The sequence below is a fragment of the Polypterus senegalus genome, chromosome 6 (assembly GCF_016835505.1).
Source record: "Polypterus senegalus isolate Bchr_013 chromosome 6, ASM1683550v1, whole genome shotgun sequence".
Lineage (NCBI taxonomy): Eukaryota > Metazoa > Chordata > Cladistia > Polypteriformes > Polypteridae > Polypterus > Polypterus senegalus.
Window position 1 is genome coordinate 156,012,168 of NC_053159.1, and position 26,719 is coordinate 156,038,886.

General features: G+C 37.7%; 1 protein-coding gene across 1 annotated transcript; it reads right to left on the bottom strand.

Moving 5' to 3' along the window:
• Positions 1-4,989: 4,989 nt before the first annotated feature.
• Positions 4,990-24,349, bottom strand: umps (uridine monophosphate synthetase). Its single transcript, XM_039757403.1, has 6 exons — positions 24,098-24,349; positions 23,544-23,697; positions 12,978-13,649; positions 8,898-9,073; positions 8,619-8,733; positions 4,990-5,269 (listed from the first exon to the last, which is right to left on the bottom strand). The coding sequence occupies exons 1-6, from the start codon at positions 24,239-24,241 to the stop codon at positions 5,082-5,084; spliced, it is 1,449 nt and encodes a 482-aa protein (XP_039613337.1). The 5' UTR covers positions 24,242-24,349; the 3' UTR covers positions 4,990-5,081.
• Between the last annotated feature and the right edge of the window lie 2,370 nt (positions 24,350-26,719).

Sequence of the window (26,719 nt, forward strand, 5' to 3'; positions counted from 1 at the left end):
TAGACCATAGATGGTGTGTCACATGCTCACAGATTCCTCTAACAAACGGCTCTTTATCTGCCCTCAGAGCCCTCACTGCGCTGCAACTCCTCTCGATGATATCCAGGGTGCCTTGCGAGATGAAACACCTCCTTCTGGGAACACCGGTAACACCGACACAACCCTCAGCAATCTTCAGGGTCTTGTCACGGAAGGTCCCACATCACATTAGGATCTGCAGTCATACCCAAATCATTATAAGTTCCTCACACAAACTGCGTGTAAACTCATTAGAAACAGCCTGGTCTTGGAGTCTGGCTAAGTCCAGGCTCATTTTCCTAGTAGGTGGCAACCTACTGGACCTAAGCTGGATCAAAATTCACAAACTGAGCACTTCTGTAGACCCTGCAGTTTTGCAAGAGCCTCCAGCGTCTGTCCACAAGGATGTGATCGATCTCCTTTACTGCACTACCAGTACTGGAGTACCAAGTCCAACGATGCGGTTCAAGGCGCTGGAACCAGGATCCAGTGATTCGCAGCCCCTGACCTTTTGCAAAGTCAAGGAACATGGAGCCACTTTCACCACAGTCACCAGACCCATGGGGACCAAGACAATCCTCATAGCCCTGTCAGTGCCAGTGTTTGCATTGAAGTCACCCATGACCAGAGCAATGTCACCTTGTGGGCACTCATCAACCACTGAGCGAAGCTGCGAATAAAATGCCTCCCTCGCTGAGACATCACTCACCGTGGTCGGAGCATACACTGAGACGATAGACAAGGCACCCAGGGAGTGCCGTAAATGGAGTCTCATAATACGCTCGTTGAAAGGAGTGACATCGCACACCATCGGAAGAAGCCAATCCGCTACAGGAACAGCTACTCCCCGAGTATTGTACACTTCATCATATTTCAAATTCCAGTACTTTTTATGACTTTTCCAGGACCAACCAACACAAGAATACTGGACTATCCACAGCAAAATTACATGAACCTAATGAGAGCACAAATAAACTCAAATATGTGGCCTATTTTAAATTGCTGACTTCTTACACAAGCTCATATTGCAGCTCATGCTATTTACCAGGAGTAATAGCACAGTTACTGTATGCATTCTATATGCTATTCTAAGCATGGCCACTACATTTTAAAAGCAGATACAGTATATAATTTCCAGGACACCAAATGTGCCATTGTTTGTGTAGTGTGCACCGAGTCAGCTCATGCCAATATTTTGTTGTTGTGCACAAGCAAAAGGTACAAAGAAATCATGAAAAATGCTTGCTTTGTTTGAGTACAGTTTACCAAGCACATGTAAATATATGGAAAATTTACTAGATTGAGATCCTAGCAACCCAACACCTATTAGTCAACTAAATGAACATACAAAAATTCTTTTTGGCACATTAAGATAGTAAAGTGTTGTGGAAAGTACACGTACACTGTATGATCTCACTCTAGGGAAAGATTGCTCACATCCTCACAATGACCCCATCACAGAGGGTTTGAGATTTCAGACATTCACTTTTAGTTATATATGAAGATGGTGATATTGTAGAAGTATCACTAGCCTGACTAGGGTTACTTTAACCTGGTCACCAATTTTACAGCTGAAGTACAACATGCCTTCTTTATGAGTGCCGTCATTCTCCATTTCTGCGCTTTCAAAGTGAACTTGCCATGTAACAAAATATGTCATGGTTACTGCGACAATGGCACGACATTTCAGAAATTATATGAAATTAAATTCACGGCCTTTGAACTCAGCAATTTTATTTCTAATAGAATACTCATGGACACTGACATCATTAAGAAAGACAGCTGCTGCTAGGTATATATATATATATATATATATATATATATACTGCTCAAAAGAATTAAAGGAACACTTTTTAATCAGAGTATAGCATAAAGTCAATGAAACTTATGGGATATTAATCTGGTCAGTTAAGTAGCAGAGGGGGTTGTTAATCAGTTTCAGCTGCTGTGGTGTTAATGAAATGAAATGAAATGACCCCCAAAACAGGAATGGTTTAACAGGTGGAGGCCACTGACATTTTTCCCTCCTCATCTTTTCTGACTGTTTCTTCACTAGTTTTGCATTTGGCTACAGTCAGTGTCACTACTGGTAGCATGAGGCGATACCTGGACCCTACAGAGGTTGCACAGGTTGTCCAACTTCTCCAGGATGGCACATCAATATGTGTCATTGCCAGAAGGTTTGCTGTGTCTCCCTGCACTGTCTCAAGGGCATGGAGGAGATTCTAGGAGACAAGCAGTTACTCTAGGAGAGCTGGAGAGGGCCATAGAAGGTCCATAACCCATCAGCAGGACCAGTATCTGCTCCTTTGGGCAAGGAGGAACAGGATGAGCACTGCCAGAGCCCTACAAAATGACCTCCAGCAGGCCACTGGTGTGAATGTCTCTGACCAAACAACCAGAAAGACTTCATGAGGGTGACCCAAGGGCCCCATGTCGAGCATGCAGCTCGATTGGCATTCGCCATAGAATACCAGAATTGGCAGATGCACCACTGGTGCCCTGTGCTTTTTACAGATGAGAGAAGGTTCACCCTGAGCACGTGACAGAAGTGAAAGGGTCTGGAGAAGCCATGGAGAACATTATGCTGCCTGTAACATCATTCAGCATGAGCAGTTTGGTGGTGGGTTAATGATTGTCTGGGGAGGCATATCCATGGAGGGTCACACAGACCGCTACAGGCTTGACAAAGGCACCTTGGCTGCCATTAGGTATCAGGATGAAATCCTTGGACCCATTGTCAGACCCTATGCTGGTACAGTGGCTCCTGGTGCACGACAATTCCTGGCCTCATGTGGTGAGAGTATGCAGGCAGTTCCTGGAGGATGAAGGAATTGATACCATTGACTGGCCACCACACTTTCCTGACCTAAATCCAATAGAACACCTCTGGGACATTATGTTTTGGTCCATCCAATGCCACCAGGTTGCACCTCAGACTGTCCAGGAGCTCAGTGATGCCCTGGTCCAGATCTGGGAGGAGATCCCCCACAACACCATCTGTCATCTCATTAGAAGCATGCACCGATGTTGTCAGGCATGTATACAAGAACACAGGGGCCATACAAACTACTGCGTACAATTTTGAGTTGCTGCAATGAAATTTTGGCAAAATGGACTAGCCTGCCACATAATTTTTTTTGGGGGCGTCTTTGAATTCAGGGCTCTGTAGGTTGATCATTTTCATTTCCATCAAGCGATGTGGCATCCTTTCGTTCCTAACACATTACCCAGTCTATATCAGTATAGATATCCAGGAGGATTTCTTTTTCCCATTGAGATCTGATGTATTTTCAAAGTGTTCCTTTAATTTTTTTGAGCAGTTTATATATACATACATATGTTGCCATGGAAACAAGCCATACTCTTAAAGGAGCACTTGGGCATTGCTGAGCGCTCCTGAGCACACACGATCAGACAGATTTTCTTGCAGTATTTTAGCTATATAATTATATTATTATTATATAATATAATGATTTTGACACGCGCTACTGCCAGGCAGCTAAACCTGAGCACCCATGGCTATGTGAAACATCCCAATTTGAAAATTTTGTAATTTATATTACAAAATTAGCCGTTTCTCAAAAACTTTGCACAATGAGAAAATTTTAGTTATTTCTGTGATCAGCGTCACAAAACCTATCTGGCACACAGGAAATCAAGAAGCAAACAAAAACCTTGTAAACCAAAGTTATCCCTAGCGATTCTGAGGGCTAATCCACTGGCACTTGAACAGCTCATTGGTGTAGTAGGCAGGTGTGGCAACAGAAAAGGTCCAAAAATTTCTTAACAGAATTATTGGCTTCCGTCTTTTTCCTCAGTTCACAATGTTTATTTCCTTTCTTATTGGCTTTTCAAAGAGGATTCATTCATATTCCCAATGTCAAACGTTTTCATACAGTAACACACTTAGCCATATGCTCATTTGATTTGTCTGGTTGAAGCCAATCTTTGAAGTCAACATTTTCCAACCATTTCATGTTAAACGCACACTGTCCTGGCACTTTGTCTGCTCAATACATCACAGTAACACGTCTAATAAACACAGTGTAATTTACACTGCTAACTCACCACTAATAATTCAACGTACAGGCAAACAGTTACTACATATCTATACCAGTCTGCACACACTCACGGAACACAACACAAAGTGATATTAATGTGTCAGGTCATTAAACGTGATATTAATGAGAGATGTGGGTGCTTTGTTTTCAAAAAATAAAACGTTTTTATCTCCTAATATGCGATACTTGGAATTCACTTGCATATTTTCAATCACTTTTAAGCAGATTTTGGCTTGTTAATTTTTCATGATTTTCCAGGACTTGTATGAACTCAGAGTTCCAAACAGTCTCTCCCTGCATTTACTACTTCTGGGACTCTCATTGTGTAATAGCTGCATTTTATCTTTACCATTTGTTTGATACTAGATATCAAGGTTTCATTTTGGTCAAACTAAAATTATCCTAAATCATAAATGCCACCTACATGGACAGTTTTCTACTTTTCAACTTTTCTACTTTCGTGTTCTGTAATTGTAAAGTGTGCTTATCCAAAATAAAAATGTTAGAAATGGCAACAAATTTATGAAATCAGGCATATACAAGCTATTTCAGAAAAAATTATATGAAGAATGTAATTACATATTTTTCAAATATGTGTATATTTATTTTTGTAAAAATACTATCAAATTGATTCTTTTAGTAACTAATAATTAAAAAAAAATAAATTTCATTTTGACATTATGGACACGGTGAACAACACCGAGTTCAACACAACTGTTTCAGAAACACACTATACTCACTTATCAGTGGGGATAATTAATTACAAACAGTGCAAACCAAGATATTTGTATCACATTACTTATTTTTATATAAAAATTACTTTTCTTTTTCCTTTCTGTAAACAACCATTGGGTAAACAAGTGTTACAGCTGATGGCCTTACAGACATAGAATATTAAGTCACAGTAGTGATTTAACCTGGGATTTTAATATTTGTTGCCTTTGAATTTTGTTTTAAGGATGCATATACAGAAATTTGCATGTTTGCGCCTTTCCTTTTTCAGTCTTCTGATGAAGGAGTCTTTGTAAGCCTTTTAAGATAAGCCTCCCAGCCTGCTTTTTTATAGGCCTGTGCTGCCTCCAGTCGATCTGGTGCTGTTAAAATGCCTCTTCCTACAATGATGATATCTGACCTCTTTTTATCAATCACTTCTTCTGGTGTCAGATACTGTTGACCCAGATTGTCTCCTGTTAAAAAAGACACATACATACTTTGATGGATTATTATTGTTCAGGTTTTGAAAACAGGAAGTTAAAACAACAAAAAACGGGTCTCCAGCCCCTTAGGTGATTAAAGAACACCAGTTCAATTTATGTATCCAACAGTTTGTTAAAAGATAATTTAAACAGGACTACCTTTTACCACACACATTGTAACATCAAAGCATAATGCAATGACTACAGTTAACAATAAAATTCACATTCAACAATTGTAGAAATAATATTAATTATGGATAAATAAAACAGTGGCTTCAGAAAGTATTCAGACTCCTTCACTTACTGCACACTTTATTTTATTCTACTGTTGATTTATTTGTAAATGGATACATTTGTCATTTTTGTCCATCAGCCTACACTCAATACCCATGAATGACAAACTGAAAACATGTTTTCAGAAAGGTTTGCAGTTCTACTAAAAATCAAACACTGAAGTCTCTCATTCATGTAACTGTTCAGACCCGTTGCTGTGACACTCCAAACTGTGGTCAAGGTGCATCCTGTTTGCTTTACGTACCTTTTTGATGTGTCTAGAATTTGACTGGAGTCCGCCTGTGGCTAAGTGAATTGACTGGACATTGCTTATGAAGGCACACCATCTGTGTATAAAAGGTCCCTCAGTTCACGCTGCATGTCAGGGAAAAAACCAAGCCATGAAGTTCAAGGAATTCTCTATAGACCTCCCCAATCAAATTATGATGAAGCACAGATCAGGAAAGGGTATAAAGATATTTCTAAAGCTTCCAGTTTTTCCAGGAGCACAGTGGCCTCTATAATTATGAAATCAAAGATCCATGGAAACACTAGGACTCTTCCTAAAGTAGGCCTTATAGCCAAACTGAGTAATTGGGCAAGAAGGTAACCAAGAATTTAATGGTCACTTTAACAGAGCTGCAGAAGTCATCTGCTAACACTGGAAAAACTGTCAGAAGGCCAACCATCTCAGCTACACTCATCAATCAGACGTTTATGGTAGAGTGGCTGGATGGAAGGTACTCTTGAATGAAATGCTTATATGACAGTTTTCAGGATTCTGAGAGCACGAGGGGAAAGGTTTTCTATTCTGATCAGACAAAAATTTTTTTCTGGGACGAACCCCAAGTAGCATCATGCCATGGGGGTTCTTCTTCGGGCCAGTGACAGTGAGGCTGGTCAGGATTGAAAAATGCAGACATGAACAGAGACGTCCTTGAAGAAAACTTGTTCCAGAGTACACTGAACCTTGGACTGGGGCGATGGCTCAACATTCAGTACAATTACCTGAAGCATACAGTCAAGACAACGCTAGAGCGGCTTTGGGACAAATCTCTCACTGTGCCCGAGTAACCTAGCCAAAGCCCAGAGTTAAACCTCGTAGGACTTTTTTTGGAAAGACCTGAAGATGGTAGTGTACAGATACTTCCATTTCAATCAAATTGAGCTTGAGTGAGTCTGCCTGGAAGAATGAGATAAACTGACAAAATCCAGGCATGCAAAGCTTGTAGCAACGTACCCAGGAAGACTCAAACTGTAATATCTACCAAAGGGGCTTATAAAAAGTGCTGCATTAATTCAGGGTCTTACATGAATAAGAGATTTCGGTTTTGGATTTTTTTTTATAAATTTTATTAATTTTATTGCAATCATTCCATACAAAACAATCAATTTTTACAAAAAGTAAAAATAAGAATAAGTCGACCCCCACCCCTGAGAGAGAGAGCAAGCCAAACGGCGTAAAATTTAAGGCTAATAAACATACCTAAATTAACAAGTTTAATAAGCCAATAGAGATGAATACAGAAGACAAAGAAATACAGAAATAATTGCTTCCTCTGTGCTTTAAGAGCTTATTTTAAAATATTACTGATTAGATCCTGCCATGTTTTGAAAAAAATCTGTACAGATCCTCTAACTGAGTATTTGATTTTTTCCAATTTCAAATAGTATAAAACATCGGTTTCCCACTGACTTAAAAGAGGAGAGTTAGGATTCTTCCAATTTAGCAAAATAAGTCAGCGTGCCAAGAGTGTAGTGAATGCAACAACAGTTTGTTTGTCTTTCTCCACTTTAAAGCCATCTGGAAGAACCCCAAACACAGCTGTTAATGGGTTAGGAGGGATTGTGACACCGAGACTGACTGAAAGGTAATTAAAAATTAGGGTCCAGAATGTTGTTAATTTGGTGCAGGCCCAGAACATGTGACCTAGTGAGGCTGGGACTAGTTTGCAGCGTTCGCAGGTTGGATCTTGCCCTGGAAACATTTTGGAGAGTTTTAGACGAGACAGATGTGTTTGATATATAATTTTGAGTTGAATAATTGTATGTTTTGCGCATATGGAGCTTGAGTGAATTCTCTGCATTGCTACTTTCCACTCCTTTTCTGATATATTAATTGAGAGATTTTTTTCCCCAGTGTCCTCTTGGATCTTTGAAACAGAGGGACTGTAAAATAATTTTATATATTGCAGAGATGGTGTCTAAGTCCTTGAGATTGGGCAATATTTTTTCCAGCATTGATGAGGGTGCAAGATGAGGAAAATCTGGAAGGTTCTGTTTAACAAAGTTCCTAATTTGAAGATAGTGAAAGAAATGTGTAGCTGGAATGTTAAATTTGGAATGTAATTGTTCATAGGATGCAAAGCGTTGTCTATATAAAGATCTCTAAGCAAGTTAATCCCAAATTTTTTCCAGATATTAAAAACTGCATATGTTTGCGAAGGTTGAAAGAGGTGGTTCTCTTGCAGAGGTGCCACAGATAAAAGCTTCTCCATCTTAAAATGCTTTCTACATTGGTTCCATATTCTAAGTGAGTGAAGCACAATTGGGTTATTAGTATATTGCTGATAACTGTGTTTCGGTTTTGGATTTTTAATAAATTTGCAAACCTTTCTAAAAACATGTTTTCACTTTGTCATCATGGGAAATTGAATTTAGATTGACAGACAAAAAGAGCAAATTTATCTATTTTAAAGTAAATCTCCAACAATAAAATTTGCACAAAATAAAGGGTCTAAATACTCTCTGAAACCACTGTACATCAACCCAACATACTAATGGGAAAAGATGAAAATAATTTAGGTAAATAAAAACTTTAAGAAAAGAACTACAGTTCAGCGAGTAACATTTTCTGAACATCATTTTGTATTTTTTTTCCTTCTCTGATGTAAAGTTTCTTTATATCTGGAATGATCGTGCAGAAACATGCATATGAACAAAACGAAAAAGATGGGAAATCAATACTCTTCATTGTAAGAAATGTGTAAAAAGACTAAAGAATTGAAAGTGGACATTACAATTCTAAATCTAACACATGAAGTATACATTTTCAAATGGTCCTTACCGCTTAACTGCATCTGAACCCCAGGAGTCATATGGAGAAACTCTGGGTTATTCGTCATCTTTGACACGGAGATAAAGCCAAAAACAAAGTTGGAATATTCCTCAGCCATTTTAACCTATTTAAAATAAATCCACATTTCAATTAAATTAAAATCTTTCATGTACTAAAACATTGTTTGATGATCACCTGAGGAGTATGCTTTCAAACTGTGCCAAAACCTTTATGCATAATATTATAGTAAGGTTATAATAAGAAGAACCACCAAAGAGCAATACTTACAGCTGCTTTGCTGTAGTCCCCTACAGCTAAGGATCCCTGAGAGCTCATTTCAGCAATAAGCAAACATCCTCTATTAAGAGGAAGCCCAACTTCTCTTAAACCTTTCACCACTCCAGGACCAGGGACCACATGCGCATTTACAATGTGAGACCAAGAGGAAATCCGATACACACCCCCTAATGAAACAGGAAAAGATACAAGATTTAGGAAAAGCCTTATACTTCCATTTGTAGCTTTTATGCTTAGATCCTATTATACTAATCCCGATTTGACAACTTTTCAAATTGATGTCATATTTTATTTATGACTAATACATATATATAACCATATTCCGAGTTTACGTTACCAATAATAAAGAATAAAACACTTTGCTATTCATACAGCACATTGAAACAAACTACACATCCATCCATCCATTACCCAACCTGCTATATCCTAACTACAGGGTCATGGGGGTCTGCTGGAGCCAATCCCAGCGAACACAAGGCGCAAGGCAGGAAACAAACCCCGGGCAAGGCACCAGCCCACCACAGGGCGACCAACTACACATTTAAGTTATAATTATGTTATTAAATATAACAACAACAACATTTATTTATATAGCACATTTTCATACAAAAAGTAGCTCAAAGTGCTTTACATAATGAAGAAAAGAAAAATAAAAGACAAAATAAGAAATGAAAATAAGACAACATTAGTTAACAGTATACAGCTAGTTTTACTGTGCTCCACTGGACATTTAAGATTTCCTAATACTGACCTTCTAGCAAATGTGCATCAGTTTTGTCACTCCTATGCACCTAGTATCTTTTTCAAGGTCTTTTCAACAGCTCCCATCTGCCCTGATCTTCAAATAGAGACAAAAGACCTACATTGTTTTTGTAATGTTTGAACTGGTGCTTCTTCATTTGCAATTTTCAACAGTTCCTTCTTTTATCTGGAATAATAATATTTGTGCCACTACTGCACACTATCACTGATTGATAGCTAAGACATCTCTACTCAAAATGTATAAAGTTATTGCCTTTCTCTCATATTTGCCATGAAAAGATTTTGATGAAAACAGGCCATTCAGCCGAAATAAACTAGCCAGTCCTATCCACTTAATTCTTCCAAAAAACGTCAAGTCAGGTTTTGAAGGTCCCTAAAGTCCTACTGTCTACCACACTGCTTGGTAACTTATTACATGTGTCTATGGTTCCCGGTGTAAAGAAACACTTCCTAATGTTTCTACGAAGTTAACCCAACTGTGTCTATGTATTCTTGTTGAAAAGCAGCAGACTGCACTGTACTAATTCCATTCATAATTTTAAAATATTTCTTGATCTCCTTTTGCTTAAAATGTTCAACTCCTTTAATCTACCCCATTAATAAATCCCCTGCAATCCTGGAATCAGCCATCCCCTTGACTTTTTCTAGTGCTGCTGTACGATTTTTGTACACTGAAGACCAAAACTATATACAATCCTCCAGATGTGGCCTGACTAGTGTGTTATAAAGCTGGAGCATACCCTCCTTGGACTTGTACTCTACACATTGTGCTATATAACCTAACATTCTGTCTTTACACTGTCGGGAAGTTAATAGTCACGAGTCCATTATGACATATACATTCTTTTCATAAGCAGTACTTTCAATTTTCTAACCTCCCACTGTGCATTCAAATCTAATATTTTTACTTCCTATGTGTAATACATTACATTAAATGGGTCACCATTTTTAACATCTACCAAATCTGATTGGGTTTTTTGCACTATAACCCTTTTCTTCCTGTGTTTGAAAACAATTTTGCACCCACCTACACACTACACCCTGAACTCTCACTTCTTTTAGCTTGATGCCTAACCTCTCATGTGTACTCTTGCTTGTACTGTTAAGCAAAAACTAATTTTAATAAGAAAAATTCCTTTTGATTGCAAATACTATGAAAATCAATCAGATATACTCTCTAGATCTATTGGATATTGTGTTTTTCGCTGGTGTTTTTCACGTTTATGGTACTAATTAGTTTGTATATCTATATTACTAAATGAAGGTTGTATATATGCACGGATGCCAGACGCACCGAAACCGCATGCGCACTGCGCCTCAGAGCCCCGGAGTCAAACCAAGCGGCTTCCCAGAGTCAGTAGGTGGCGCCCAAACAACACAACATGACCTGTAAACTAAACTTGAAAGTAAAGTGTGCACGCCAGGTTGTATACACTCACCTAAAGGATTATTAGGAACACCTGTTCAATTTCTCATTAATGCAATTATCTAATCAACCAATCACATGGCAGTTGCTTCAATACATTTAGGGGTGTGGTCCTGGTCAAGACAATCTCCTGAACTCCAAACTGAATGTCAGAATGGCAAAGAAAGGTGATTTAAGCAATTTTGAGCGTGGCATGGTTGTTGGTGCCAGACGGGCCGGTCTGAGTATTTCACAATCTGCTCAGTTACTGGGATTTTCACGCACAACCATTTCTAGGGTTTACAAAGAATGGTGTGAAAAGGGAAAAACATCCAGTATGCGGCAGTCCTGTGGGCGAAAATGCCTTGTTGATGCTATAGGTCAGAGGAGAATGGGCCAACTGATTCAAGCTGATAGAAGAGCAACTTTGACTGAAATAACCACTCGTTACAACCGAGGTATGCAGCAAAGCATTTGTGAAGAAACAACACGCACAACCTTGAGGCGGATGGGCTACAACAGCAGAATACCCCACCGGGTACCACTCATCTCCACTACAAATAGAAAAAAGAGGCTACAATTTGCACGAGCTCACCAAAATTGGACAGTTGAAGAAAAATGTTGCCTGGTCTGATGAGTCTCGATTTCTGTTGAGACATTCAAATGGTAGAGTCAGAATTTGGCATAAACAGAATGAAAATATGGATCCATCATGCCTTGTTACCACTGTGCAGGCTGGTGGTGGTGGTGGTGTAATGGTGTGGGGGGTGTTTTCTTGGCACACTTTAGGCCCCTTAATGCCAATTGGGCATCGTTTAAATGCCACGGGCTACCTGAGTATTGTTTCTGACCATGTCCATCCCTTCATGACCACCATGTACCCATCCTCTGATGGGTGCTTCCAGCAGGATAATGCACCATGTCACAAAGCTCGAATCATTTCAAATTGGTTTCTTGAACATGACAATGAGTTCACTGTACTAAAATGGCCCCCGCAGTCACCAGATCTCAACCCAATAGATGATCTTTGGGATGTGGTGGAACGGGAGCTTCGTGCCCTGGATGTGCATCCCACAAATCTCCATCAACTGCAAGATGCTATCCTATCAATATGGGCCAACATTTCTAAAGAAAGTTGAATCAATGCCACATAGAATTAAGGCAGTTCTGAAGGCGAAAGGGGGTCAAACACCGTATTAGTATGGTGTTCCTAATAATCCTTTAGGTAAGTGTATATGCACAGATGCCACAGGCCACAAGCAAGCAGGACACACTACCACCGCCGCCCAAATGCAACCGCCCACACCACCTTCGTTTAGTAATGTAGCCCTCCAAGCCCAGATCCGCCAACATGGTCACGACTTCTAACTAACGACACCGCATGGATATAAACAATGAACGCAGGCGCCTACAACGCGCTTCTGAAACACCAAAACCAGATAAGTCACGGCTCCAAAAAGAAACCGCTATAGTACAAATATGTTTATTTAATTAAATGAAAACTTTCCCAGGACGCACCCACCCTCCATGATTTTTCTTCCCTCCAAATAACAGAAAGTGATTGCCATTCTTGGAATCGCAGGTTTGCTGGTTTATTACTAACATATAGTAAAGCTACTTATGACGATGCAAGCTGTTAAGAGCACTACATAAAATAAATATTTGTTGATTCATGTTCTCTCGTCTGCAACTGAACATGCACACACCATTAGTACAGTTTAACCACTATAGCTTATTTACTTTAAGGATTCACTTCACTTAGATAAATCATTCATTTTTTCACTCAGATATGGTCATTAGTTCTAGCAATTCATATACAGAAATTTTAATAACAGATATAATACTCCACACAGAATGCATTATGCTTTTGTTACACTCATCTTTATAGCTATAATTTGAATTACCTTCATACTGATGTTTAACAGTGTTTCCAATGTCAGCAAATTTCCGATCTTCAAAAATCAAAAACTCATGCTTATCTGCCAGTGCATTAAGCTCTGAAGTAACAATGGACTGAAAATCATCCAATATATCAATGTGAGTCTTAAGGATACAAATATGAGGACCTAAAGTGTCTGCAAGGTGAAGAAGCTCTTTCGATGAAGTCACATCAGCCGACAGGCAAAGATTCGTCTTCTTCTTTTCCATTATCCTCAAAAGTTTTGCAGCAACAGGGTGAATGTCCACAAGTTCAGCACATGCTCCATAACTTAATTCTTTACAAACTTTCTTTGCAGATGTGACAGACTGTTTCTCAGGGCTAACAAAAGTATTATTCTCTCTAATAAATTGGTGAACATCCTGCAGTATTTCAGCTTGTATTTTCCCATTTTTGTGAAGAACATCTAGAAGTTTTGTCAAGGTGCAAACACAATGAAGTTGGATTCCCGATTCCTCCAATTTGGCTTTGCCTCCCTGTTCTCTATCCATCAGGACAATAGCATCTGTGACCTTTAGTCCTTCTTTCTTCAGAACTTCAACTGTCTCCAAGACACTGGATCCACTGGTGACCACATCCTCAATAACTAAACAAGTTTCTCCTTTCTTGAAATCGCCTTCAATAATACGTTTGGTACCTGAAAAAAAAGAAAAGCTTTCCAAATTACTGTACAACAAGCATCTATTTACTTCATACAGAGTAAACTGCCAGCACTGGCAATCTGAAATAGTATATCATGATTTCATTATTTATGCATATATAAGTTATAATAACCATCTTACAGAACAACTCTCCAATAAACAAAAACAAGTCAAGATTGTTCAGGACAATTATTTTGCAAACAACTTTCAATTTGATGGTGACAGTGACCTATCCCACTATCAAGGGATTATAACCAATAATTTTGCATTCATTATCGGCCATTCTGTGTTAACTCAGTTAAATACAAAGTGATACATTGTGATGTGTGTTGTTATGAGTACAACCATTTATACTTAATATTCTAAAGCAGAGGTCTTCAGTAATAGTCCTGGAGGGCTGCAGTGGCTACAGGATTTTATTCCAGCCAGTTTTCCCAATTAGAACTCAGTATTTGCTGATAATGAAGCTTGATATTTAACTATATGCCTTGTTAGCACTTTCATTAATCAAAGACAAATTTTTGTTATATTGTAGATCAGAGGTCTTCAATTACAGTCCTGGGGGTCTGTTCACTTCAACCAATTCTTTATTTAGGCCCCGTTTATTTACTACTAAAGCAGCAAGTGTTTGAGTTAATTTTAGTTATCTTGCCTGCTAATATTCAGAACCCTTAGTTGCGTATTTTAGTTTTTAACAGCTGCATTTAAATTTTAATGGTTGCCTGTTTTCTTAACCAGACATTAGTTAATAATGTATGCAGATAACCAGTAAACCAGCAGCTCTCTTGCAAACATGCTTCCTTTTAAACCTATGAATATGCACCATGAAGTAACTGTGTTAAAAAAAAAAAGTTTACAAATGAACGAAAGGGAAATTGGAAGGACTGTTAAGTTTAAATATATTCTGGTTCACAAAACACATGGCTTTTTCAGAGAAAGAAACTCTAAAGTGTAATTAAAATTTACCTTAGATGAATGAAAGCACTAACAGGCCAATTAGTTAAATATCAAGTTTCATTATCAGCAAGGATTGGAAAGAAATCCTGCAACCACTGCAGCCCTCCAGGACCTTGAATGAGGACTCCTGTTCTAAAGCAACGTTTTCTATGTGCTAAAATTTGAAGTGACTAAATTGCTAATAAATTATAAGCCCTTTGCCTTTCTCTGTATCCTGTGGTGACCGCTTGTGCCACTGTACTATTGTCTACATATTCCCGCAGTCTAACAGAAGTTGTCTTCAGCTTTAAGGACTATATCTCTACAGTAATTTCAGCACCATTAGAGCTCCACAATTTCAAAGTAGATTATAAAATACAGAATGCCCAGGAGGAGCTACATGACTATTAGGCCTATGCATTCTTTAACAAGTAAGGATCATGAATCCACTAAGGTTTACTTTCTTTGGGATCTTCTACCGAAGTTTTTGTTTTCTTCTTCTCTGATACCTTCTGGCCACAACTATTGTGAAATAATAAATTAATGAAGTTGCTATACCTGCACGGACATATTGTTTCAGTTGCTATGTACTCTTAATTAATTCACTGCTGTTTGTTTTTCTAATCATTATTTTTATTAGATTAGAAAGCAACGGAATGGATGTTTTGCTTGGTACAAATGAGAAAATTTCTTGATTAGGATCTCTTTTTTAAAAGTGTCCTCCACATTGATTTCTGTAGAAAAAGGATTACAAAAACTGAAAGGTATGATTTTGAGATCACCTAAATTCAGTAGTGTGACAAGTGTGAAACCTTTCTTTAGTAAGTTGGATGGTAGGCTTTGGTTTGATAACTTCTGCTGAGGCACTAGATGTACACTTCTTTGGTTTGTCTTTATATAATTTTCTTCATGTTCTCAAAGATGTTTTGAAATGCTATATTAAAGTCCAGTTAGGCTTGGTTGTTTTTTTTTTCCAGTGGGAACCCAGGGGAATTGAGAAGAAGAGTACTTTTGTTTTTTTAATTGTCAACCTTATTTCAATGTCCTGGGAAGCACTGTGAAAAAAGGTAAAACAAGCAGCCTCAGCAATTGTATGCCTATTACACTTACATCAGTTGTAATGAAAATATTTGAACAGCTAGTTCTAACCCATCTTAAGTCAGTTACTGCTGCTCACCTTGACCCACTTTAGTCTGCATGTAGTGAAAACAGATCCATGGACCATGCCATAAATATGATCTTTCACTTTGTGCTAGAGCATCTGGACTTGTGCCAGAGTACTGTTTGCAGACTTCAATTCAGAATCTAACACCATTGTCCCTGAACTGTTGCTAACTATACTTCAACAAACTGAACTGAATACTTCCACCTGTAAATGGATTTGCAGTTTTCTGACAAACCAGAAACAGTATGTCTGGTTGGCTCACACTTCTCAGACTGCCTCTATATTAGCATGTGCCCCTCCATGCTGTGCACTTCCCCTAACTCTGTTCCTTGTACACCAATGACTGTACAATCAATGATTCTTCAATTCTCTGATGACACCACCATCATTGGACCAATTTCTAATTGTAATGAAATAGCTTACAGAAAGTTTTGTGTCTTGGTGTGCAATAAATAATCTGGCACTCAATACCACCAAGACAGTAGAAATAATAATTGGCTTTCGCAAACAGCAGTTACAACCTTTACTGTAATAAGCAATCTCAATGCACGTAGAAAACCTAGGAAATACGGCATAAACTCCAATAATCTAATTAAAATCACTATTTTAGAGAAACAATGTATTAAAATTATAAAACAGATCACAGATTAAACAAAAATACACACAGAGCGGCGCTAATATTAATAATTTAGTTCCTATTCCAAATATCAATAACGCACATAGTACTCATCTCTGCACCTCCGAAACATTAAATATGGCACTATTGAATGTTAGAGCTTTAACTAACAAAACGTTTTTTATCAACGATCTTATTAGTGATAAAAAAATAGATCTTATTGCACTAAATGAAACGTGGCTTAGTTCAGATGCGCGCAGTTTTAATCGAATCTGCGCCTCCGGATTACAGTTTTACTCGTGCAGACCGCCAGGGAAAAAGGGGGGGCGTATTGGCTAACATTTACTCGCAGCGATTAAAATGTAAAGATGTCAGTTTTGGTAAGTTCAAGTCCTTTGAGTATCTCGCCGTTGTTATCCATGGAGATTCTCAAGTTCTAGTATTATCCGTGTATAGACCTCCTAAATATAACGCGTCGTTTTTTGAGGAATTCTCTGACTTAATGTCAATTTTAATTACTAACTATGACACACTCCTAATAGTTGGCGACTTTAATTTTCATATAGATAATCAGTGTGATCTAAAAGTAAAAGAATTTATGAACCTCCTGGATTCTTTTGATTTGAGACAACTCATAAATCAGCCTACACATAAAGCAGGTCATACATTAGACTTAGTGATTACTAAAGGACTGAAAGTTGATATAAAGCAGATCATTGATATTGGTCTATCAGACCATTTTCTTCTACTTTTAATATAGAAATAATGATAAAAAACACTCATGAGAAGCATATTGTTAAAAAACGCTTCTTTGACTCGGCAGCAGCTTTAAAACTTACAAACATTTTAAGCAATCAGTCCGTTTATAGTGCCAGCTATAATAGCGAGGATAATGTAAATAGTAAGGTGGAAAGATTTAATTCTAAAGTGAGAGCTGCTGTTGACATAGTTGCACCTGAAAAGACAGTGAAAAAATCTTCTAGCATTGTTATACCATGGAAGACCCAAAGAGTGTCTGATTTAAAGAGAACATGCCGTAGAGCTGAGCGTCAATGGAGGAAGACTAAACTTACTATCCACCACGAAATATTAAAAGTCAAAATAACAGAATACAATAACACTGTCCGTCTTGAGAGACGCTGCTATTTCTCAAAGATTATAAATAACAATGCTAGTAATCCCAGAGTCTTATTTTCTACAATTGATCGCCTACTAAACCCAGGTAGCTCAAAGGAATGCCTCCTAAGTGCTTCCAGTGAAACCTGTGAGGCTGTCGCTGTATTTTCAATCAAAAATTAATGATATTAGAAATAACATAGTATATCCCTCCAACACTAAGGATCCTCCTAAACCCCAGCATCCTGTTATAAACAAATTAAACTCTTTCACTAGGATAGATTTACCTGATTTACAAAAATAATCTCTCAATTAAAACCCTCCACCTGCTCCTTGACCCGATACCAACAAGGTTTTTCAAAGAAGTATCAGGCGTGCTAATTGATAATGTTCTTGACATAGTAAATTCGTCACTAGATACTGGGGTCTTCCCAGACTGTCTTAAGACTGCTGTAGTTAAACCCCTACTTAAGAAACATAATCTCGACCCCTCAGCTCTTGAAAATTTTAGACCCATCTCTAACCTGCCTTTCTTAAGTAAAGTTCTGGAGAAGGCAGTCATTATGCAGTTAAATGACCACCTAAATAAACATGCTATTCTTGATAAATTTCAGTCGGGTTTTAGAACAAATCACAGCACAGAAACTGCACTCGTTAAAGTAGTAAATGACTTGCGGGTAAATGCAGACAGAGGCCATTTATCTGTTCTCATCCTCTTAGATCTGAGTGCTGCATTTGACACCATTGATCACAACATTCTTAGAAATCGCCTTAGTCAATGGGTGGGCCTCTCTGGCAGTGTCTTAAATTGGTTTGAATCCTACCTGACAGGGAGAAAATTTTTGTTAGTTGTGGGAATTACAACTCGAAGACACATGATATCCAATATGGTGTTCCACAAGGCTCTATCCTGGGTCCGCTGTTATTCTCAATCTACATGCTTCCGTTAGGTCAGATTATCTCAGGGCACAACGTGAGCTACCACAGCTATGCTGATGACACACAGCTGTACTTATCAATAGCACCTGATGACCCGATTCTATTGATTCACTAACACAATGTCTGACTTGTATCTCAGAATGGATGAATAGTAATTTTCTCAAGTTAAATAAAGAAAACTGAAATTTTAGTGATCAGCAATAATGGATACAATGAGGCTATTAGAAATAAACTGGATACATTAGGATTAAAAGTCAAGGCGGAGGTAAAAAGCTTAGGGGTGATTGTTGACTGTAATCTGAATTTTAAATCACATATTAATCAGATCATTAGGACAGCATTTTTCACTTAAGAAACATAAGTAAAGTTAGACCTCTTATATCACTGAAAGATGCTGAGAAATTAGTTCAGCGTTTGTTTTCAGTCGACTAGATTACTGTAACGCACTCCTCTCAGGACTACCCAAAAAGATATAAATCGTTTGCAACTAGTGCAGAATGCAGCTGCTAGAATCCTAACTAGGAAAAGAAAATCGAACACATTTCTCCAGTTTTAATGTCACTACACTGGTTACCTGTGTCATTCAGAATTGACTTTAAAATTCTGCTTATGGTTTATAAAGCCTTAAATAATCTCGCCCCATCTTATATATCGGAATGTCTGACACCTTATATTCCAAATCGTAACCTCAGATCCTCAAATGAGTGTCTCCTTAGAATTCCAAGAACAAAACTTAAAAGAAGTGGTGAGGCGGCCTTCTGCTGCTATGCACCTAAAATCTGGAATAGCCTGCCAATAGGAATTCGCCAGGCTGATACAGTAGAGCACTTTAAAACACTGCTGAAAACACATTACTTTAACATGGCCTTTTATAACTTCATTTTAATCTTAATTTAACTTAATCCTGATACTCTGTATGTTCAATTCATCATAATAACTATTCATGGTGGCTCTAAAATCGTACTGACCCCTACTCTCTTTTCTGTTTCTTTTTCCGGTTTCTTTGTGGTGGTGGCCTGCGCCACCTCCACCTACTCAAAGCTTCATGATGCTCCAACAATGATGGACGGATTAAAAGGCAGAAGTCTACGTGACCATCATCATCATCAAGCCCTTCCGTGAGAACCCTAAATCCAAAGAGGACTGTTTCATTTATGTTAGGTAGAATGCCCAGAGGGGACTGGGCGGTCTCATGGTCTGGAATCCCTACAGATTTTATTTTTCTCCAGCCGTCTGGAGTTTTTTTGTTTTTTCTGTCCCCCCTGGCCATTGAACCTTACTCTTATTCGATGTTAATTAATGTTGATTTATTTTGTTTTATAATTGTCTTTCATTTTTCTGTTCTTTAATATGTAAAGCACTTTGAGCTACTGTTTGTATGAAAATGTGCTATATAAATAAATGTTGTTGTTGTTGTTGTACAACCTGTCTCATTAAAAATGAATGATCTTACAATCAATATGGTGGAATCCTTCAAATTGCTGGCCCCAAATATCACAACACTCCCAGCTGGGTCATTAACACAATTTCTATCGCTGAAAAGGCTCAGCAACGGTTGTAATTTTTATGCCAACTAAAGAAATGACATAATTCCCAGCTCATCCTAGTCAAATTTCGCAAAGTTAAAATTGAAAGTGTGATCACATTCTCCATTGTTGTCTGGTTTGGTTCAGCAATGGTCTCCTCCATAAATAAATTACAGTGGGCTGTGAGGTATGCTTAAAAAACAATTGGCTGTGCTCTTCCATCTGCAACAGACTTGTATGCGTCTAGTGTCACTAACAATGTCAAAAGGATCACCACTGACTCACCTCAACCAGGTCATCACATGTTTCAAAAACTCTCTTCTGATAAATGCTTTAGGTCAATTACAACTAAAACTAACAGACATCTAAACAGTTTCTTTCCCAGAGCCATAGCCCTTGCAAATCAGTAATTTAGTCTAAGTCTTCCTTGCTTATGCCCGTGTTCTTTCATATACTGTAAGAAGGTGTGTGTATGTGCAGTATATGTACATGTATGTGTGTGAGCGTGTGCTTACATACCACACACACATGCTTTGACTTGCACATCTCCTTTTTAAATACACTATTCTGCAACTGTTTATTATGCATAGTGTTTAACTTATGTTATTCATAGTTGGTGTTGTGTTAAGTTATCAGCAGCTCCAAACCAACCTGTTCATTACCCAACTGAGAATAAAAATGATTTTGATTCCAATTCAGTTTCCAATTCTGCTGATTATCAGTTCTTCCAACTTCTTAAGTCAGAGGTCAGTTTTTAATGATTAATTAAATCTTTGTTTAATTTAACATGAATTGTTTCTGAATGTACGTGGAGGCTGGGTGTTTCAAGGATCAGATGACAATGGAGTTAGTAGGAGGGGCGTTCAAATATAACCAGGAATTTATGAGGTACACTTGAACAATGAAATGACTTACACACTATTTTTCTATGTAGTCTCCTGCCATTGCAATACCCTTGTTCCAATGCTCAGGATGCTTCTTACTCCCAGAAGAGTAGATGTCTTTTGACTGCATGTTGACCCATTCTTGCACAGCGTCAATAACTTCCTCATTTGACTTGAATTTCTTCCCTCCTAAAAATTCCTTAAGTGGACAGAAGAGATGATACTCCCTCTCTGAATGACTTGCACCAATTATGCACTCTAGACGGAGAGTGACACTCTTCAAACTGATTATTAAGTCTCAAATAAATCTAAGATGGAATGACTCATTCATTTGTCAAAGATGTACCGGTAATAATAATTCACTTGTGTACCTCCTGCTCCAACAAGTTGATCGCAACTGATCGCAAGTGGGGAAAAGTGCAGCTAGCACTACTAACGACAAATTCTAACACGCATGTGTTTGTCCAATGAGTCAGGTCTACCTTGAACTTTTTATAAGAACAAAGCATGAACATTCCTGTTTATAATTGAACGCCCCTCGTACCGGGAGCTGCTCCTCAGTTTTACTTTTAAACAAATCAAATGTTTATATACAGGTACATTGAAAATAATTACATAATTATGAGTAAATAATAGGCCTCCAATGTCATACATAGGACATTTATTGCACCTGTGCCGAAACTCAATTAAGCTGAAAAAGAAATAAAAAATGAAAAAACAAGGATGCGTTTCCTATTACAATCAAGTCTTACTGCAAGTATATAACATGGTTTTGCACTGATCAGAGGCCCAAAAGTTCAGATATCATTCAGCACATTTTGACAAAATACAATGAAACAGAAGGACATAGTCACTCATGTAGTGAACTGCAAGTTGAATAAAATTTGCAAAGATTTGTCAGGGATAATTTTTAACCAAGTTGTACCAAAATTAGATAAGAACTTGTGTTAACTCAGCAGTTATTTCTATTCCTGCCAATACTGGACAGTGGCCAGTAAAAACAAATACTGTACATGAGGCACCTTCAAATAATGCATCAAATAAGTTATGTTTTTTTTTTCTGTATTTTAACAATGTTTTCCAATGTGACATGTTAACTGCATAAAGGAAGTAAAGAAAAGAATTTTTTCTGTCCATTGCAGCAATTGAAAATACAGCTGTGAGAAAGTCAGAGCGGCTATGGCATCAAGACAAATGTGGAGTAAAAGTGCAAAGGACAAGTGATTTATGCAATCTGGAGGATTTGTTGATTGGGAATGACATACACAATAGGCAGGCAGTGTGACACAGTGATTAAGGCTTCGGACTTCAAACGCCGATGTGGTGGGTTCAAATCCTGCCATTCACTCTGAGCAAGTCACTTCACCCACCTATGTTCCAACTGAACAAGAAATGTAACCAATTGTATCACAAATGTTGCAACTCACTGTGAATAAAGGTGCTGGCCAAATAAATAAATGCAAAAATACAAGACTAAGATATTAACCAAGAGGCTGTAACATTTTAAATTGAGCTATGGTACATTAGTACTCTTAAAGATAAGACTTGTGTGGTTAGTGATAGCATCAGCATGAATATTGGTGCTTCAGAACAGAGTCTTGCTATACATGTCTTTCTTTGGTTCATATTTAACATAGTGGGCTGCTGAGTGAAGCAAATGGTATCTTGCTTTTATCAGCTGGACAAACACTATTATCTGTTTGTTAACCATTTTCATCTTCAGTTTACTTTGCTGATAGGGAAGAATGCAGTTTTCACGGGGATGATAGGAAGTATCTTAAGAACTTTGCACTTAATATGTAAGGTCATGGATAAAATACTTTTTTGACATGGTACTCAACTCCTAAACTGCTGTTCATAGCAAATTAATGTTCTCCTAATAATTTAATTAAAGTAAGTTTACATACCTAAATCAATTCTCACCCACTTAATTCAAATTTGAGCCACAGGAGCTGGACCCTATCACCTGGGCACAAGGTATGAAACAACCCTAGACAGAGCACTAATGCACACAGGTCCCACTCACACAAACAAACCCAAACAATTTTGAGTCACCATTTAACCTAACCTGCACAGCTCTGGGGATGCGGGAAGAAAACCGGAGTATTTTCACGGCAACTTACACAGACACGGGGAAAATGTGCAAACTGCATACAGACAACAATCTGAACCCAGAAAACTCAGTCCCAGAGACATCATAATGTCTCTCAATGCTGATTATTAGTTCACCTTTCACCATAAATATACTGTATAAACTTGCATTTTTTTACTAGGGTAAAATTCAATTCTTGAAAAAAGAAGCCTTAATTCTTATTTTAAATCATTGTTTTGGTCTACCTTATTTTTGGGATTCTGCAAATATAAGCTTTGGGATCTTTTGAAGGTAGTGACTTTGCCTACATCCAGAGCCATAATAAGTGGTCAAGTAATTTAGTTTTTTATTTGAGCCACTACTCCACACAAGGTGCTGAATTTCTGAACTCGGATATTGTTGTTGTAGTTTTAAGTAATGGAACAAGTAGAATGAAAACAGGGGTAACATGCAACACAAATAACCTGATTTTATATTTTCCATTAAAATTATGCATTTTAGTACAGCCATCACCAAGTAAGAACTTCACTGTTTTTGGTACATGTGGCAATGCAACTGATACTAAACAGAATAACTGAAAAAAAATTATTACTACTTTAATTGTAAATTTAATTACCATAATCTTTGGCTTCTTTTCTCCGAATAAGCATCGGCACATTATTGGAAGAAGAGATGATGGTGGCCAGTGGCAGGGCGGTATACGGAACACCACATAATAAATCGTATTTCAAATCAGCATCCCTTGAGCACTGAAACAGCAGACTGGAAACCTGAATTTAAAAAATTATAAAACTACATTTTAACTATTGAATCTTTAGATTGGAATTAATTAGACTCTTGTTTACAATGGGTCGTATTTTTACAACTTTTATTATTCAGCGTTATAAATATAAGTAGGAATGTTACAGACGAAGCATAATATGTCTGACGAAATGGAAAACCTGAAACCTCGTCACCAAAGTTGAAAACTACTGTAATGCCTCAACATAAAATCAAGAAAACTATGCGTCTTACGCCACGTGCAACCACATATTTAATTACTATAACGAAACGATTAATTGTTACATTACTATTTGGTATATCATTGATCGATTTAATTAAAACATATAAATAACGATCAGCTTAAAGCATGTTACTTGTGAAAACAAGGATTGGGCAAAAATAAATTACCTGGTTCATCAAAGTTGGATGGGAGACGATCACCCTTAGATCAAAGTATATCGGCGAAGAAATGCCGCTCTTTAACTGGAACTTGCCAAACTTCACCGCTTGTATATCATAAAGCTGCAAAATTACTTCCTCGATAACCATCATTTTCCTACAGCCGGGCGATCAGTATGTCCAAGTATCACTTGTCGCAATGAATCCGGAGGGCGCTTGCTGCACGCTTGGTCTAGTCGCACAAAAATGACGCGATTCCAAAGCGACACACCCCCGGCAGACTTCTATTGGTTAAGTGTCCACCACATTATTAGAAAGCGCACCAGTTAATAAAGTAACACACTATGATAGTATTATGCTAAAATACTCAGGTTATAACAAACCGCTCGATATTCAGAAAATGGAGTTAGGTTCTTTATCGGAGCATAGGTTTTTAATTGCCACACGGTGTTAAGTTGAAAGCATTTTGAGTTTATAATAGACTGTGACCTGTACTGTACAGTATATGATAAAAAAGAGTTAAATACGTTTTTGTTGCTGATTGAAGTGGCGTCAAAAGTCAGAGACGAAAATATAGTAATGAATGACAGCAAAAAGAAAAAGAGGACCTTTTATTAATTTCACTTCAAGTAAAATGCCGCGAAGCCAAAGCTATTTCAAGCTGAAATTAATCAACATGCCAACAGAGTTTATGAGTGACTGAGAATGTTATGCTAAGTTACACTGTTATGTACAGTACTTGTATAGACTTTGCTAGAAACATGCATAATAATTAAACAGGCACGGCTATATTAGACAATATTAGAAAACTATATATTAAGAATTGCATTGGGTGCGACCAGGATGGACAGGATTAGAAATGAGTACATTAGAGGGTCAGTTCAGGTTGGACAGTTGGGAGACAAAGTCAGAGATGTGAGATTGCATTGGTTTGGACATGTGCAGAGGAGAGAGGCTGGGTATATTGGGAGAAGGATGTTAAGGATAGAGCTGCCAGGCAAGAGGAAAAGAGGAAGGCCTTATTATGGATGTGGTGAGTGTAACGGTGCAAGATGCAGAGGACAGGAAGATATTGAAAATGATGATCCCCAGTGGCGAACCTCAAACGTGAGCATCCAAAAGAAGAAGAATGGGATTCATAGGTAGCACATCATACTTAATAACAAGCAATTCACTTTCTTTAAATAAACCTTTTATGCATGTTTTTTCATGAAACATCTGAAAAATCCCTTGCACATCTTTTTCAATGTGGCACTGCAACTTTAAATTATATGTATTATTATTTATGTTTGCTGTCTAGTAAAATGTATCAATGGCAATACAATTAGCATCATACCTGTTTCTAAATTATACTGTATTATAGGATTTTGTGGCCCCCACTTAAACAAACTGGTATTGTTACTATATACAGTAAATTCAATGTGTGGTGGCCTATGGGTTTCTGGACCAAGAATTCAGAAAATAAGACAGACGGTACAATGCAAGTCTCATGGCTGTGGGTTTATAGCACAATAAATCAAATGCATTTACACCTTGTCTATAATAGTCTTTGAAGATGCTGAACTGAAAAAAAGAAACAATAAGATAAAGAGTTGTGGTGGGCTGGCACCCTGCCCAGGGTTTGTTCCTGCCTTGCGCCCTGTGTTGGCTGGGATTGGCTCCAGCAGACCCCCGTGACCCTGTGTTAGGATATAGCGGGTTGGATAATGGATGGATGGATGGATGGATAAAGAGTTCTTAATCCTGGAGAATATATAGCATACTTAAACCTTTATTCCTTAAGGAGCACTCCTAATTATTAAAAATAAGAAATCTTATAATACAAGTCATTTGCTTCATGTGAATATTATGAAATGGAACATGAAAAAACTGATAATATTATACATTTATATTTACTATGCAGGAACATTACTTCATATTAAAGTTCAGAACAGAAGTGGTTAACTGTTTGCTTTTTTTATTACAGTGCGGAATCTCATCAGTTTATATGAATAATTGTAATTGTATTTCAGTTTGAGCCTGAAGAAATTAGCATGTGTGTACATGTAAATGTGCCCTGTGATGGACTGGCACATCATCTTGGGTTGGTTCCATTTTTCCTCCAATACCCCACAAATCAGAAATTAGAAAAAAAGACTGGCCCAAAAAGGTGTATTAAAATATAATATAATTTAATTGAGAATAAACTTATTAAATTTAGTAGAAAAATAGATATAAATTAATTTAGAGACAAAGCTGGATTTTGAACCAGGGATCTATCTCTTCATAAAGATTCCTAATAGATAGTAACAGTATTTACAGGGTTTATGGCAATGAGCACCAGTAGCTTTGCCTGAAGTATGCCCTGGGAGTGTCCATTTATGTTACATGTGCTACAAAGATAACCATAATTGTGAAACTTACATAAGCACTGTGATGCCTTGTTGCCTACAGCAGGCATATCCTCTTTGAATCTGGGCCATCAATTATCATGAAACAAGGTTGACTAAGGCAAATGAGGACACACAGACAGCAAGACTGGTGTAAAATGTGCTTTATGTTTTTTATTTAAAACAGTTCAAACAATTCATTGTCCAATAAGTGCTTTTTCCTCAAATAAATAAATAAATACTCCATAAAAACGGCATCCTT